Here is a 17,224-nt window from a genome sequence, read left to right as displayed (position 1 = left end):
GCGGGGGGGGGGGGGGGGGGGCGGGGTAGGGCGGTCACAAGGCCCCTGAGATAGGAGAGGAGAGCCAAGGTCCTGCAGGTGATGAAGAGCAAGGGTGGGTGGGGGACGTCGGAAGGTAGGGGGCAGGATTCCTTCTCCAGATCTGCAGGGAGGGCTGTGTGGATGGGAGCTGGAGGGCGCCCAGGTGCGGCTCACAGGTGATTCGCCTCCAGCACGTCGGGCCAATTAGTAGTTAGAGGGTTTGTGGTTCTGGATGGATGTAGTGAGTGTGGTGGAGTCGGAGACAAGTCAGAGAAGATAGTGCCCATGTGGCTGGGGATAGAGGCCTAGAAAGAACGGAGGGCCCGTTGCTGAGGCCACTAAAGGCGCTGTGTGGTGCAACACGGAGCCACCACCACGCTCTTCCTCGAGGGCTGCTCCAACCTGCCGCAGGAAGTCGTCATTACCAAGGTAAGTGCTCAATAAAGACCAGACATTTGGGCGGCCCGGGGGGCTCAGCGGTTTAGCGCCGCCTTCTGCCCAGGGCGTGATCCTGGAGACCCGGGATCGGGTTCCGCATCGGGCTCCCTGCGTGGAGCCTGCTTCTCCCTCTGCCTGCGTCTCGGCCTCTCTGTGTGTGTCTCATGAATAAATAAAAAAAAAATTTTTTAAAAAGGACCAGACATTTGGGGAGGGGGTGGTTACCTTAGCAGGGAGCCTGCTTCTCTCTGCTGTGCTCTTTGTCAGATAAACAAAATCTTAAAAAGATCAAACATTTGAGGAATGTGATCTCCATGAAAACGAGATCCAAAGAGCAACTCATGCCCGAGGGCAAAAGTAGCGGAGCTTCCAGAATTGGTCTCCAACAGATAAGTGCACTGCTGGGATTTTCTTCTTAAAGGTGGTTATGAAACAAATAGATGTTGAACAAAAACTATAATCAAGTTTTATTTTTTTAAAGGATTTTATTTATTTATTCATGAAAGACACACACACAGAGGTAGAGACACAGGCAGAGGGAGAGGCAGGCTCCACGCAGGGAGCCCGACGTGGGACTCCATCCTGGGTCTCCAGGATAACGCCCTGGGCCGAAGGCGGCACCAAACCGCTGGGTCACCGGGGCTGCCCACTAATCAAGTTTTATTTTTATTTTTATTTTTTCCACTAATCAAGTTTTAAATACTCAGTCCACCTGGGACGGGTGGAGGGAAGAAGGAATAGAACATAAGATTTTTAGGGCTGTGAAAGTATTTTGAACGATACAGGCGTACCTTGTTTTACTTCTCGATTTATTGTGCTTCTCAGATAACAGGTTTGTTTTTGCTGTTGTTTTTACAAACCGAAGGTTTGAGCATTTGGTGGGGAAGTCACTGCAGATGGGGACGGGGTGCTGGCGGGCGGGGGGGACAGTAGAGGAACCAGGGTTCCAAGCGGAGCCTGAAGTCAGGCCCGGGTCGCGCCCTCCCGTGGGACAGCGTGACGGGGAGCAGCTGCTTCCCACGGACGAGCCGGGAAGGTGGTTTCCCGAGACGGAATCCGTCCGGGTGACGCCGCCGGGAAGGCCGCTGCGGTGACGGCGGAGGACCGAGCGGTTCCCTGCGCTCTGGGGACAGAGCGGCGGTCGCAGAGCCGGGCTCCAGGCCCGGAGGACGTTCTCCTGCAGGTGCAGCGTCGTCCAGCAGCGCCACGCGCGCCAGGGAGGCCGCGAGGGGAAGTCAAGCCACGCAGAAAATTGTCATCTTAGCTCAGGAAGCCGCCGCAGGCCCCGGCCTGGGCCCCACCCGGACCCTCGGCGGCCGCGACATAGAGGTGGGACCTGCTTCGGTGCAGGGACGGCGGCTCGCTGGGCGCTGCGACGGGGCCAGCATTTTATAGCAGCGAGGTGGCTTTCAGTTAAGGCTCGGACATTGCTTTTTTAGACCTAGTTCTGTTGCACACCTGACAGGCTGCAGCGTTGCATAAAATGTAACTTTTATCTACAGTAGGAAGCCAAAAAATTCATCTGACTCCCTTATTGCGATACTCGCTCTACTGTGGCGTTCTGGAACCAAGCCAGCAGTATCTTGGAGGTGAGCCTGTACTATCACCATGGGTACATTTTAGTATATATTTGTGAACCCCCAGCGAAAAACTGTGGATTTTGGGTAACAATGATGTGTTAATGGAGGTTCATCAGGTGTAACAAAGGTTGCATCTGTGCGATGTCTGCAGTGGGAGAGGTCATGCATGATGGCGGCGGCAAGGGTATATGGGAGCTCTGCTTTCCACCCAGTTTGGCTGTGAACCTAAAAGTGCTCTAAAAAATAAAGTCTATTAAAAAGAAAACAATAGGTGGGCTGAACAGAATTAGCCACAAAGGGCAAATTACTGAGCTGAATGCCTGAGCCTAAGAATTCTCTTAGATGATTGTTCAAAAGCACAAAGGGATGAAAAATTCAAAAGAAAAATCTATGCAGTCCAGCGATTTTCAAAGGGGAGTGACTTTTCCTTCCACGGGACATTTGGCAATGCCTTAGAGATGTTTTGGTTATCATAACGGGGGGCGGGGGGTAGGTGCTTCTGGGATCTAGTGAGTGGAAGCCACTAATACCCTCCAGTGCACAGGACTGGCCACCAGGTCACAGTGCTGAGGGTGAGCCCCTGGTGTGTGCGTCTACTTGCCATTTGGGATCATATTCCTTCTGTCTTGTTGTTCACAGTTTCTCCTAGTGCTAGTCTACTGGTATGACTCCACTCAGTTTGTTTTTTGTTTTGTTTTAGATTTTATTTATTTGAGAGAAAGAGCATGAGCCGGGGGTAGGGAGAACAGGACAGAGGAGCAGAGGGACAGAGGGGGAGGGAGAAGCAGATGCTGAGCAGGGACCCTGGGATCACGACTAGAGCTAGAGGCAGACGCCTAACCCACTGAGCCACCTAGGCACTCCGACTTGTTTTTTGTTTTGTTTTGTTTTTTTTGTATTAAAGATTTTATTTATTCACGAGAGACACACACACACATAGAGGCAGAGACACAGGCCGAGGGAGAAGGAGGCTCCCTGAGGGGAGCCCAGTGCAGGACTCGATCTCAGGACCCCAGGGTCATGCCCTGAGCCAAAGGCAGATGCTCAACCACTGAGCCACCCAGGTGCTCCTTTATTTGTATTTTTATTTTTTTAAACAGATTTATTTATTTTAGAGAGAGAGAGCCTCCATGTGTGTGCCAGCAGGGGAAGGGGCAGAGGGAACAGGAGAGAATCGCAAGCAGACCCCACGCTAAGTGTGGATACTGATGCAGGGCCCTCTCCCATGACCCTGAGATCCATGACTTGAGCTGAGATGGAGAGTTGGTTCCCTAACCCACCGAGCCACCCAAGCGACCCAGGTTCTGGATTTTTAAAATTCTCGTCTTTGTTCTGGGATGCAGTTCATTTGAAATAACCGGATCATTTTAAGGCTTGCTTTTAAGATATTTGGGTGGGACGAGTGCGGCCTTTAACTGTTACTGAGCTAGTCGTCTCCCCAGCTCACCGTGAATCACAGGTGGATCACAAATCCATTCTGGCTCATGGGAATGTAGACTACTGGCCTTGTATCAACTCAAGGGGGCATTTTCTCTTCTCTTGGGGGGTGCTGTTCCCCACTGTCGGGCAGTTTCCCGGGTGCACTGCTAGTCAGTACCCAGGTACCAGCCTGAGAGGACCCGCTGCAGGTCTCCGGGGCTCCCTCTCTGTGGGAGAGGTTCTCTGCTGGGAACTGGAGCTCCCCTGGCCTTGCTACGTAATTAGTTACATCTCAAGCTGGGTTCCACCTGGGTCTCCCCTTCCCGGGCAGGTCTCACTCAGGATCGCTGTCCTGCTCGGTCTGGGGTCTGATGTCTGGAAACTGTGGTACCATCTAGATTGTCAGGGTTTCGCTTGTTTGAATAGGACAGCCCTGTCAGCCCATCTTAGGCTGGTGCAAGTGCCCTCTGCCTGTTCCTTCCCTTGATGGCTCCTTTGTGACTCTCCTGCACGGCGGGAGAACTTCTCCAATTTGTCCCCACACCATCTCTATCTTTCCAGCATCTGCCCTGCCCTGCTGTGGAGGTGTTGCCACAGCTTCGGTTCCATCCTACAGTCCTTTCCTTTTGGCCTGTTGCCCCCTTAGGACTTGATTCCAAGTCAAAGATACAATTCACTGCATTTTCCTAAACGTGTTTCCCTGCCCCCTACCCCCGCCTGAAATTTTTTCTTTTAATCCTACAGTCCATTTCCAGCATCCAATTCATCCTGTCTGCCTGACATCTTTTCTTCCCTGCAGTATTTGTTCACAGTCCCATTTACTCAAGCAAAGCAGGCTGTTCAGACTTGGCAGCTGCAGCTGATGTAAGGGTGGCTTGCTCACCTCTGTGGTAGCAGATGCCCTCTGCAGCTACTGCCTCGCTGGCTGGCATGTCCGGCGTCCAGGACGTGACCGTCTCGAGCAGGCTTGCTGGTGTACTTGTGCTCTGAAGCTCCTGCTGTATTTACTTGGCCTAAGCAAGTGCATCGTAATAAGCTATTCGTTACTGCAGGATGGCTAAGGCCCTGTGCTCCTCGTGCACCGGACACCTGGGACGGGCAGGAATACATATGGAAGGAATAATTCTGGAAGCCTGGGCAAGATGAGGATACCCCAGCACCTGCCCATCTGCCTGTAAGATAGGCTTCACGGTGGTGGCACCATATGAACTGAATCTTGAAAGGAGCCCCAGGAGGGATGTGGATCTCATTGCAAGGCATGAAGGTACCACTCTGAGGTCAGGCAGGGTCTTCAGGGCAGTGGCTGGCAGTGGACAGGTGACCGAGGACAATGCATCTGTATGCTAAGCACAAGGGGGCTTATTTTGGAGGCACCGGGAAGTCAGGGTTGTTTTAGAGGTGCTCCCACCTCTGGCAGCAAGGTGGGGAGGACGTGGGGAGCCAGCCCACCAGTTTGGTTTGGTCTCACGGGGGTGTTGGCCAGGTCTTCCTCCATCCTGTGCTCTTCCTCCATCAGCTGTGGTTCTTGTTACACATCACTGGCTGGTCTGCCAAGGCACACGGCAACCACAGCGGGATCCGTGCTCACTGGGCTCCACTTGCTCCCTCTCTATCGAGAACCAGCCCAGGGAAAAAGGTTTTCTCTTCTCAGATGAGCTTGGAGATGAAACCCCTTAAGAATAAGAAACGAGGCTCTTTACCACAGTGCTGCACACACCTTCTGGCCCTCCAGCCTCACCCTGGGTATGGGTGGGTGTGGGTGTGAAAGACACAGGTGAATGGGGCCATTGGGGTGGAAATTAATTTTTAGAGATATTTGGGAAGATCTACAACTGGCGGCGAGCACCACGTGGTGCACGGGAGGGAGCGATGAGTGGGGAGGAAGGTCAATGTGGTCTGACACTGAGATTATAAACACCCAACACGGAAAACTACAACACAGATGAGTCAGTCCTGTGAGGCCAGGGAGGAGGAAACACTGCTGGGGGTGCACCACGGACCACAGGCTCAATGGGGAGGCGACAGGAGGCTTACGCCTTCCGTGCCTATGGTCTCTTCCCTGGCCCCTGGCCCCTAGCAAGTATTCACGCCACCCTCGCTGCAGTGCTGGGGGCCCTGTCCTGTCTCTCCTCCAGCACTGGGAACTCTGCGGCAAGCCCTGTTCCTTCCAGCTGGCCCTGACATAAGCTAAAAAGTGAATTTATCAAACAACTGGCTCAGTGGGCTTGGCAATGAAAATGAATGAGCCCTAAACTGGATTTTTTAAAAAAGATTATAATTCAGTTCTTTATACAGCTTAGCACAAATAGACATTCTTAACAAGGCAAGGTCCCCGAATGCCTTCATCACTGGGCTTTTTGAGGAACTTTTTTTTCAAACCAGTTCTTCCAATAGATCAGTTTTGGTAAACCACGGAAACCCAGGCCATGAGTGGGGACGTCAATGGGCAATATGGAACCCTCCGAATTAGCCCTTCCAGATGGGATTTTGTTTGAGGGAGGAAAGGGGAGGGATGGGTGCTCTTCGTTTTCCAAGTTCTTTGGCAGAGGAAAATTAAAACCATATTTTGCTAAAACTATCAGCATTTTACTAGACCCACTTTGATGAATGATGAACTTGTAGCAAACCTGACTTTCCAAGATGAAACATTTTTAAGTGGATGAAAGTGAAAACACTCCTGGGATAGACTGTACTAGCTGGAAAAGAAGAGTTAAAGACTGCAACTCTTTATTGGTGGCTAACCAATTTTACAAGAGGTTGGGATTTTACACTAAAAAAATTCTGGGTGATTTTGATAAACCTGCACAAAGTCCTATTTAGAAGGAATATGATTTTTTTTTTTCACAGTGGGTCTTTAGAGAATGAGAGTGAGGGGTAAGAGAGCAGCCCTAGGGAACAGTGGGGCGTGTCCTCTGGACACACGTAACATCTTAGTGGTCACCACTGTCTGAGAGTTTGTTTGCCCTCTGGGAATTTTTTTTTTTTTTTTTTTGCTAAACTCCAGAGCCCAGCAGAAGGGTTGTTCAGTCTGTTCCTGCTGCCATTCAAGATGTGCTGGCTCTGCCACCAGGTGCCCCAAGACTCTGCTGACTGGTTTGGCTGCAGCCAAGTCACGGGGGAAGGATGCTTATTTAAAATAAATACCTAAAGGCTAAGGTACACGTTCCTCTTAAAGACTATATATTCAGAGTATTTTAGCAACTGCAAATGGTCGGAACGAGCCTCTCCAGTTTCTTCATGAACTTCTGTATTGCAGCGACTTCTCTAGCAGGTGCACCACCTGGCTTGGTCTGTGGTTAGTAGGAATCAGGAACGGCCCTCTAAGGCTTTCAGTGCTTGCAGAGGATGCTGGATAGAAGGGGGGGGGGGGGTCTTGTTGAGCAGGAGCCGAGGCACTGCACCTGGGCCAGAGCCCTGCAGCAGCCCCAACACAGTGGGTGAAGATAACACAGGCGAGCAGCGAGGAGCACGGCCGGACCAGCACCTGACACGGGAGTCCCTCACGGAGAGGGCAGAGGGAGGGGACTCGCAGGTGGTGTGCTTGAGGGAAGGTCAGCGGGGGGATGTGAGCCTCTTCCTTCTGACAAGTCTATCCTGGGACTGTTTCCTTGTGAGCTTGAAAAACATGCTGCTGACATAGCAAATTCGAAGCAGTCGAGCTATGGGGACCCAAGTGGACACGGGAAAAGTCCCGGAGCTTCGTGTCCCCCGGGGTTTTCTCTGCTCCTGTCTGGCCCCGGGGCTGGCTCAGTATACCCACCCCTGGCAGCTGGGAAATCCACTACCACCAGGGTGGTGGGCACATGGACTAGGGTCAGAGTGGGGAGACCCCAAGAAACCAAAAAGGCCTGGAAACCAGGGTTCTGCAGCCACCAGAAGATGCCGTGAGCCCCGCTGCCAAGTAGCCGGTTCTCCACGGCGACGGGCCAGGTTGGGTGTGTGCTCAACAAGATAGGGGAAGGCGGGCAGGGCTCTGAGGGATTTCCACTGGACAGAAAGGGATGACCCTGTCATGTGGAAAAAGGTTTTTTGAAGAAATTACTTGACCTCGGATACACAGTATTTCTCTACTGTGTATTTCTCTACGTTTTGAGGTCAGAATTCACAGCTGTCCGTCCCAGTCTTGTCCAGAAGGCACATTCCTTTACCTACAATATGCGTGTTTCCATTCACCCGTGGGCCTGGTATCACTGCTTCACCTCCACCTGCACCACCAGCTGTGCGGCCTGGGAGCTGCCCGACAGTTGTAGATGTGCCAGGACTCAGGCCCGGGGTTGCCCAGGCAGAGAACCACGTGCCCTGGGTCCCAGGGGCAGAACCCTGGCATGTGGGCAGGCCAGTGGCCGGTCTGCTGACCCCAGTAGCACGAGCCAGCCCCGTGTCCAGCTGACCCGTGTCCTGGGACCCTGGGCAAAGCTCCATTTAAAAGTGTGTAAGCTGCTGTGCCCCTCCCGGGCTTCAGGAGGTGAGGGGACTGTTCCCCCGTGGGCCCTGAGCCTCCAAGAGGCCACCGTGCCCTGGCTCCAGCCCCACCTTCCTGCTCTGTGCACCAGAGATATCCCTGCGGTCAGGGCTCCCTGCAACCTAACAGGCACAACCCCTGACGACACCTGGGAAGCATGGCCTATGTTCCTCCCCTGCCGATCTCCTATCAGAAAACTGTATTATAAATTAAGAACCGCAGATCAGACTGGGTAGAGGGGAGATCCAGAGGCCAAAGGAGGCGGTCAGTTAAACGTGGGTGTGCCAGGCAGGCAGCAGGTGGAAACCACACAAACATTTATTGTGCATTTGATTTCACTAGTTCAGACGTCTAAATGCCGGAGTAAATCCGTTTGCCTCCTCAGCGCTCCTACTCTGAAGTGCATTGGCCTGACTGTGCTACGTGCCACCGCCGATCCCCGGCCTGGGCGGTTCCCCACGGACGCCGAACCGCAGCAGAGTCCAAAGCCACAGCTGCGGTCTGTGGCATCAGACACCGGAGGGCTGACTGGCGGTACCTCTGCCCTCCCTGGGCTCCCCCACGGGCTGCTGTGGAAACGCCACGCCCCCGGCCGGTGGGGCTCCAGCCAGTCTCCTCGGGCCAGCAGCTGAGAAAGGGCTCCCTGCTTTTTTTCTTTTTCTTTTAAAAAAATCAGACAGAGCTAGTAGCTTCAAGGGGTTCCAAAACTTCCTCGCCCCGTCTGGACCCAAAAGCAAGAGCTAATTTTTAAAAGCCAAATTCCTGTTTCAGTTGGACAGAAGGAATAATGGGTCTTTCATATTTTCTTTGTATTTCTCTTCAATAGTTGCTTGACCCAACATCTGTCTGCTCTATACAATGAAAATACAAACTAAATGAGAATAGAAAAAAATAATTAAAGCATTAAATTGTACAAATTACAAATCTGTTCCAAAATATACTTACATTAAATAAAATACGCATTTCAGTAAGAGATCTACAGTGAATGACTGTGCGTTCTGGGAAGCTTCACGACACCTAGGCGGGGCCGGCATCCGTGGAGGAGCTAAGAGAATGTGCATCCAATCACAGTATGCAGCGGGGTTCTTAGGGCCCATCCGCGAGCTACACTGAGCACATCATCATCACTTGTGCGGGGGAGGATTTTGGTTGGGAAAAGGGGAAGAAGCGAGCGCTAGCCTCAATTCTGAGTTCATTACAACTTCTCAGGAATCTCATCAATAGCCTATACAGTACAGTTTCCAAAAAGTAAACATGTTAAGGTAAGCAGACAACTCTTTAGAACCCCAAACGCATTTTCTTGCTGTATTTATGTGGGACTCTCCATCTACAATGGGCAGTCGTGAAGAGGTTCTTCCTCGGGACAGCATGGTCACAGGATGCGGATGACCCTGTGGGTCTCAGGGGAGCGCGAGGACTGGGGGACGGGAGCTCCCTCTTGGTTGTTGGAGACAAGCCTACAACACAGTCCACAGCCCCACCATCTCCTCCTCCTATCATCTGGCGTAACGCTTAATGTAGTCTTCCACTTTATTCCGGAAGTCCTCCTGTGGAGCGGGAGGGGGGGGATCAGGGAGAGAAGGAAAAGGGGAGCGAGTTAGCAACGAAACGCTTCCAGACAAGTAGGACCCACCCAAGCCCAGGAGCCACTGAGGAGCCGCTGAGCTCTCGAGAGCTTAGAGCTTAGGAAGGACGGAAGGACGTGGACTCCAACTGCACCCCCCCACCCCAACCCAGCTGCCAGGGCTGTAGGACCATTAGAGGCCCAGGGAGCAGAGTGTTGGTTCCCTACTCCTCCAGGTGCCTGCTGTGTGCAGGACGCCGTGCCACTGTGCTGGGAGGGCTGGGGTGGGGACCCAACACAGAAGCTCTGAGCGGAACAGAACCCGAGACCGCTTGTTTTGGAGATGTAGAAAGTGAGGCCCATAGTGTGGTGCAGGTGACAATGTAGGTCAGGACGGGGCTCTTGACCTCAACTGGGGATGAGCCATACCTGCTGTTCTCCAGAGACACCTATGTCCAGATCATCTTCCTAGAACAACCCCCCAGACCTTGTAGACTATTCAAAACATGCCCACTTCTCATGGTGATGACCTTGCCCACAGAGGGCTTGCTGCAAAGCTCCCTCTGCAGGCATCGAGCAGAGGCCACCTGGGCACCTGGCCCAACTCCTCTGGTGAAGAGGTGGTGTGGCCCTCAGGGTCTCCAAGCCAGTATGGGCAGGAAGTGCCCCAGGTGTGCCCCTTGGGTCTAACGTTAGGACCTAAGTTCCTTGGCCTTGCAGGACTGGGCAAGGGCCCCAGGGACCACAGGCACCAGGAGGGACTTGGAGCTTGCCCACCTAAGAACACATGCATTCAGCATTCAGGACACTGTGATCTGACAGGTGGAACTTAACCCTCTTACTCCTACAACACAGCTGCTAGGTCACTGCTGGCCGTGGGGTCACATTGCTTCAGTCCCATCAGGTCCCATCATGTGACAGGTAACGCCAAGGGCCCCCAGCGCACGCAGAGGGCACAGCAGAGCCCCTGGTAGGTGCTGCACTGGCTGTGCCTTCCTGGGGCCAGTCCTTGCCTAGAGTGGCGCCTCTTCCAGGGGAAGCAGCTAGAAGTGGGTGGAACACCCAGGAGACCCCCTCTCCTGCTACACTTAATGCACACGGTAACCCGTTCAAGGTCAGGGCAGGTTCCTGATTTAAGGGTCTGAAAATGATTTGGTGACTTGCTTGTCATCTTAAGTGAGGAAGTGGAGAGCTGCTGAGCCTGCGTTTGCGGACAGGAGCCCTGACTCGGCCATTTCCACAGTACCCAGAAGCCAATGGTACCGCCAGCTCCTAAGGAGCCACAGCCACTGCTTGCAGGATGTGAAGACCCCACAGGCACTGCCGCCCCGGTCCTGCCCTCAGGACCAAAGGTGCGTCTGCTCAGTCTCACCTCCTTTGCTCTCCCCTCACCCCAGATGAAGCCCGGAGCCCATGGCCTCCGAGAATCTTCGTGCTCAGCCTCTGCTGCCTCCCACCCCACAGGCCCACAGAGCAGAACCCACATGAAGCCCAAGGACTTTGGGACCAGACTGCCTGGGTTCACATCTTGGGCTCTGCCCTTCCCAGCAAGTCTCTTACCTCCATGGTGGCTCTACATCCCCAGCAGCAGACCGAGGATAATGAGTCCCTCCCTCATAGAGATGTCAGGAGAATAAACGCTCTCTGGGAAGTGTGGGACAGGGCCTGCCATGGCCACTCAAGGATGCTGCTCTCTAGCAGTCACGCTGCCCTCTGTATTCTTCCCTGAACACCCCTAGCACATTCCCGCCTCAGGGCCTTTGCACCACTGTTAATACTCTCCAGAATACTCTTGCCCAATACCCATTTGGTTCACATCAGATCTCTACTCACATCTTATCAGAAAGGCCTTCTCACGACACCCTACATAAAACAGCAACACCCCCCACTGCCCCCCGCCCCCAGACGTCATGTTTGCTTATCTATGTTCTGCCTCCACCCACTGGCACATCTGCTCCACGGGGACAGGGATGGTTCACCAATCCATCCTGAGCATCAGCACCTCACCTGGCGCTTAAGTGGCCACCAGCCAAACTTGGGATGAACAATGAGCATGAAATAAAGTAAGGACAAAGTTCGGCAACTGTCGTGACTCAGCACGAGGACAGGGGCGGGGCTGGGGCACTTCTCAGAATTCATGTGGAGGCATCACTGTTGGGAGGGTTTTAGGTCCATCTTACTGGGGCTAACAGTTTATAAATACAAGTCTTCCCCTTATTTCATACAAAGAGCAGGAAGCAACCTTCGAAGAAAAATAAAAGGACAATTTGTAACAGGTCTTTCTCTACCCGGGCCTGTAAGAGTGTTGCTGTCATGAGGGGCTTCTTTCCCTGACTGGCTTACAGGACACAGTGCTCCGTGGGGGGTCCCATCAGGGACAATGACAGCTGGAGATACAATGTGATGGAGCTGCCTGGGAAGGCGGGGCGCGGGGTGGTGGTGATGGCAGGAGCACACCTGCAAGGCTTGTCATCGCAGGGACAAACCAAGGCTGTCCCTCTCCTGGGCAGCTAAAGCCAGCACAGGTGGTGCAGCGGGCTGACCGGTGAAGGTGGGCGCGCGTGACAGCAGCAGAGGGGCTGTCCGTGCCCAGAGCCACCTGACACCACTGCGCTTCTGCTGAAGACCTCTCTGCCCCCAGCCTCCTCTGCCTGACCGGATGCACCCAGTGGCCCCGCAGCCCCATCGCACGACTCACTGGTCCTTGCTGCGCCTGCCACATGGTTTTTGGACCTGTGCTAGGGCACGTGCCGGGCGGTGCAGCTCTCGCAGGTACTCTACCCCCCTTGGGGGCCCTGCCAGGGCAGTACCTGTGCCCCTTGTTACGCCTCACACAGCACACTTAAAACACCCCTCACTCTGGCACAGAGCACGTCTTACCAAGCAGAAGCACCTGCTCTTAAGCACGATATTTAGAAACAGGTTGAGGGCATTTAGAGCTTTATAGATTCACGTTAGCTGTTGGGTACTAGCCTTGGGTGGCTGATTTCTGGGGTGGTGAGGATTCACAGGAAATCTGGTTCAGAAAATGAAAGCCAAGGCTCTCTGACTAAACCAAGCTAGTCCCGCAAGGCTGTCTGCTTAGACCTAACTGGCCAACCAGCCTGGCCCCAGGTGAAGCTGCACAACCTCATCCAACAGCTTTGTTCCAATCACAGGGCCGTCTCCCAGACTGCTGCCCCTAACGCCTTGTTTGTGTACTTTTAAGGATGTGTGTAAAAGGGATATTTACTGCATTATCCTTTGTAGGTGGAAAAAAAGAAAAAAAAACAAAAAACAAAAAACCTCATGGGGGAAACTGAGTGCCCGCCCACCACTGAGCGAATGGTTGAGAAAAGTATGGTAGAGCCACTTCATGGACTGTTTGTTCCTAAAATGAGTGAGTGATGACTTATTGGGAAGAAAAAAGCTGGAAACAAAAAAAAAAGGAACCGAGAATTAAAAATAATAAATAGGATCCCATTATTTTGGACAGAAACCAAATGGGGAGGCGAGTGTATCGGCGCATCGGAAGGACCTGGGGTGTGAGCACTGTATCCCCACACCGTTAATTATGTAAAGTAACAGTGGCCTGTTTAAGTCCCTCAGAATGAATTCTACTAGGAAATCACATCTAATATAAACACTTCTGTCTGACCTCAGGTCAAATACTTTACCGAGACTACTCACATTTATCATAACACATCACTGATCAACTGCTTTAAATCCCGGGCCTGGATCTACCGTTCTCAGCATCGTATTTATCTGAGCAAGAACACCCATCAACCTCGGATGTGATCAGTAGCTCACCTTGTCCCTCAAGTGATGTTCTGCAGCTTCAATATTCAGCGGATCATCAAAATTCAAAAGATCCTTAAAAAGAGAGAAACTCAAAGTAAACAATGGAAAGAATCTGTTTTTTCTGTGTTTTTTTTTTTTTTAAACTTTGGTTTTGCTCTGAACCAAGTATTTTTTTATTTTATTTTATTTATTTATTCATGACAGAGAGAGAGAGGCAGAGACACAGGCAGAGGAAGAAGCAGGCTCCTCAAAGGGGAGCCCGACGTGGGACTCAATCCCGGGTCTCCAGGATCACGCCCTGGGCCGAAGGCAGTGCTAAACCGCTGAGCCACCCAGGCTGCCCTTTTCTGCTGTTTTAAGTCTTCATTTTATGAACCAGGCGACAGAACTCTAATCAGCAAACAGGAGAACCCAGAGAGCGCAGTGATTCTACCACGGATAATGGTTCCTGTGATGGAAGCGCACGGGCTGTGTGGGGGTTTTCTGAATGCTGGTGAAAGATCGAGATGTTTACATACGACTGTCCAAAGTCTGGTGATCACACTAAGTTCTAATGCTATTTTTGATAAAGAACCAGTCTTATTATGAGCATTTCCAAATAAAAATCCCATTCTTCTTTCCTCAAAAATTCATTTCTTCTTTTACTTTGTGAGGAACATCCTTGCCTCTCTAAGTCTGTGGTTTCCATGCTGACCTTTGCCAGATCTTCTCTTTATCTTTTTATTCCCCTTCACAGCATCCCTTCATAGCCGGCAGGGATGGTGGGTGGAGGCTGAGTGAGCGTGGGACAGCTCCCCCAGGAGGCCCGTGTCCCCCAGGCCTTTCTACCTTAGAAAACCCAGGGTGGAGTGGGTGGGGGGAGGTGGCGGCACCAGGCTGGCTCAGTCAGTGGAATGTGCGACTCTCGGTCTCCAGGCTGTGATTCGAGCCCCATTATGGGTGTAGAGATTATTTAAAAAAAATAAAATCTTAAAAAGAAAACCCTGGAATGGCCATTCCCCCCTCCCTAAAAGACACCATAGATTTCAAATCAGAGGCCATGCCTTATCTTTATACGCCTACTCCTCTTCTTAAAAACCGGGGTGGTGAGATTTGTTCTTATGAGAAGTCACTGCTTTCCAGAGCCATAGATGGTCACTGGAAATGTTAAATTTGGGGACTGTATTTCTTATGTGGAAATAAACATGGGGTATGACCAATACGTTACAAATACAGCAAGGAAAACTCAAGTCTCTAAGATCTCTATGATCAAGGTAAAGTAGAATAATTAGACTCTAAGTCCTAGAAACAGGCAAAAATATAAAGCATATGGATGAGATATCCAGTGCAGATAAAGATCACCAGACGCACAAAATTCTTTATCTTCCTTACCATATACCTGACCTAAAAGGAATATATTGGCGGGAATGACCATTACAGCCTTAATCAACAATTCTGGCTGACTCTCTAGAATCTGGAGCACTGGAGAGATGAACACGGCACCAGATTAAAAGCTAAATCAATGAAAAAGAAGCACAACGTGCTGGGCAGATTTTAAATTATGCTCTATCTTGTACAGCTCCAGAAGCACAACTGTGCATGTCCATGAGAAGCCAAACCAGAATCACAACGAAACGATGGCACTACCTTCCCAAGTGAGTAACAGGGGCCAGAAGACAGGAAGTGCTGCATTGTCCCAGGAGTCACCTGGGACAACAGATGAGATGGCAAAGGGAGGCTGGGGCTTGGGGGGGTCTAATTCTGAGGCTCTTATGCTTTTTATTTTGCTGCCCCTAAGAGCAAGACCACTGTGACCTCAGATGTGAGTGTGGGGACAGCAGCCTGGCCGGGTGCCGGGGGCCAGGAAGCTGCTCTTCCAACGACCACGCCGTCCTGTGAGCTGGTCGGGGGACTCATTTTCATAGAGGATCAAGTTTTATTAAAAGTAGCACAGCCTTATTTCCCTCGCAGGGACACATCCCTGAAGCTTATTACTTTTAAAGCTCTTTTATGATTGAAAAGTAAAAACTCAAAAGTATATTACTTTTATAAAATCCAAATACCAGCTTTTAGCTTCTCCGTGTGCCCCTTCCTGCCCTCCGGCCTGTGACGCACTGTTTTCTCTGGACAGCAAACGTGGGCAGCTCGTCACCGACAAGAGAATGGTTCTAAGGCTCTGAGTTTGTAAAAAGCCTAGTGGTCAGGGGGCCACGTACGCTTTCACCCAAACCAGGAGGGAAGAGGGCTGCTGGCGAGGGCAGACACGGAGCAGGGCTGAGCCAGGCGCCCCCAGAGGAACAGCCAGGCCCCAGCCCTTTCCTCCCTGACGGCCTCCTCAGGTGCCATCCATGTCACTGTTCCTCAGCCTCATCAAGTGTGACAGAAAGGAGGGGTTCGGCATGTACAGGGTGCCATTCTTAATCCCTCTAGGTTATCCTTAATGTAATATCTAAGACCAGTAGTCAGAGGAATCAAGAAAAACTTGGGCTTCTGGTCAATATACTTACAGTAAACAAAGAGTTTAATCCCCAGACAACATCCTGGAATGAGAAAGAAAGAAAGAAAGAAAACAAGTTTCAGGTTCCTGTGCACTTAGTGTTTCAAACCCACGACCAAGAGTTACGTACTGCGCCAGGTCAGAATTTATCTTTAGCATGCTCTGTTTTTCCCAAGACGGAAACTTTAAACAACTTCTCTCCAATGACAACAGGCTCTGGGAAATTTGGAGATGAGCAGTCATGGGTAGTAAATACAGACTCAAGGACCTCAAGTGCCCTTGGGTGACACCCAGCCCAAGGAGCCCACAGGCACACCTGCTCAGGAGAACCCCACCTTACATCACCTCATCCTTGTCACTTCCAAGCACAGTTGGGAACTTCTGAAGAGTCATCTTTATGACAAAATCTGTTGTTTCTGTGTCTGCGGCCTTTGGGGACCGCAGATGCTAATTACCCATGGTCCCACAGGCCTAACAATTTTGCTCTAATTACTTAAAAAAAAAAAAAAGTGGAAGACTAATAAACATTTCCTAATATCCAAAGATCAGAAATTCTCATTAAAATAAAATGGATAATTAATGTGTTCTCTCTGGACTGACTTGCCATCTGTGACTTAACCACAAATTAATTCTCTCTCAGCCTTCCTCGTCATCAGCTCGAGTCTTGTCTTTTTTAGGCTTTCTCCGCCCCAGTTGATACTGTGCTAGTTGGCCACTTTGCCCCTCCGCTTTCTCTCAGCCATCCACCTGTGTCCTTTTGGGGTGAGCCAGACCTACGGCTGGAGCTGGGGATAAATACACGTTCTTGGTCTGGTGGAGAGGCTGGACAGACAGGCATGTTGAACAGACCTTGCACAGAAGTGTTCCCCCAGAGGACCCAGCAGGGAGGAGGGACTTCCCAGAGGAGGTGGGGCCTGCAGGGTAGAGGCACCTGGTGCAGGAGCTAAGTCTCAAGTGGGCAGGACATGTCCAGGGTGTGGCGAGAAGACAGGCCAGGCTGCCCGTGGCAGGAGAGACTCCACCTCGAGAGAATCCAGTCAGGCCTGTAGAGTCTGCAGTGTTCTCTGACTCTGGGGCAGGGCCCCAAGCTCCTTCCCCGTGTTCTTTCCCCAAGTGCCTACTTGGTGATACCCAAGGACAGCGCCTACACAGCAACTGGCAGCTGTTGCCCATGGAGTGTGTCCACGTACAGAACTAGACCTGGCTCAGGACCAGTGCAGTACCCTGTGGGCCGTTATGACCCGTGCACACCTCTCTGGGCCTCAACGTCTTTCTCTAAGAGCAGTGGGGCTGCCCAAGAGCAGGGCATGGGAGTGAGGATGGTCTCTAAGGATGAACCAGTAAGCTGGCATTTAACAAATGAGGACAGTTTATCTGCAGAAGCTCTTTTCAAAGGCAGGGCCCACAGGGTTAAACTGTGAAGGACAGTGGGGAGAGAAAGCCTGGCATGTGTGCAGGGCAGGGCTGAGGCCCGCCCACTTCTG

At 51.7% G+C, this 17,224-nt stretch overlaps 1 protein-coding gene and 1 long non-coding RNA gene across 4 annotated transcripts in view; one reads left to right on the top strand and one right to left on the bottom strand.

Moving 5' to 3' along the window:
• The first annotated feature begins 12 nt into the window (after nucleotides 1-12).
• LOC140616285 (uncharacterized) lies at nucleotides 13-16,299 on the top strand. Its single transcript, XR_012016833.1, has 5 exons — nucleotides 13-450; nucleotides 1,962-2,048; nucleotides 8,306-13,798; nucleotides 14,823-14,898; nucleotides 15,954-16,299. It is a non-coding gene; the product is annotated as an uncharacterized lncRNA (long non-coding RNA).
• Nucleotides 8,797-17,224, bottom strand: part of UBE2F (ubiquitin conjugating enzyme E2 F (putative)) — a 55,541-nt gene continuing 47,113 nt past the window's right edge. For all 3 annotated transcript variants that reach the window (XM_072796872.1, XM_072796873.1, XM_072796874.1), the window contains exons 8-10: nucleotides 15,751-15,783; nucleotides 13,274-13,336; nucleotides 8,797-9,467 (exon numbers count right to left, since the gene is read on the bottom strand). In XM_072796872.1, coding sequence (XP_072652973.1) covers nucleotides 9,417-9,467; nucleotides 13,274-13,336; nucleotides 15,751-15,783 — 147 coding nt within the window. In that variant the 3' untranslated portion in view covers nucleotides 8,797-9,416. The remainder of the gene's footprint in view (nucleotides 9,468-13,273; nucleotides 13,337-15,750; nucleotides 15,784-17,224) is intronic.

The sequence above is a fragment of the Canis lupus genome, chromosome 24, assembly GCF_048164855.1.
Source record: "Canis lupus baileyi chromosome 24, mCanLup2.hap1, whole genome shotgun sequence".
NCBI classification, from domain to species: Eukaryota; Metazoa; Chordata; class Mammalia; order Carnivora; family Canidae; genus Canis; species Canis lupus.
Note: the sequence above shows the minus strand (reverse complement) of the source record. Positions and strands in the feature narration are given on the sequence as shown.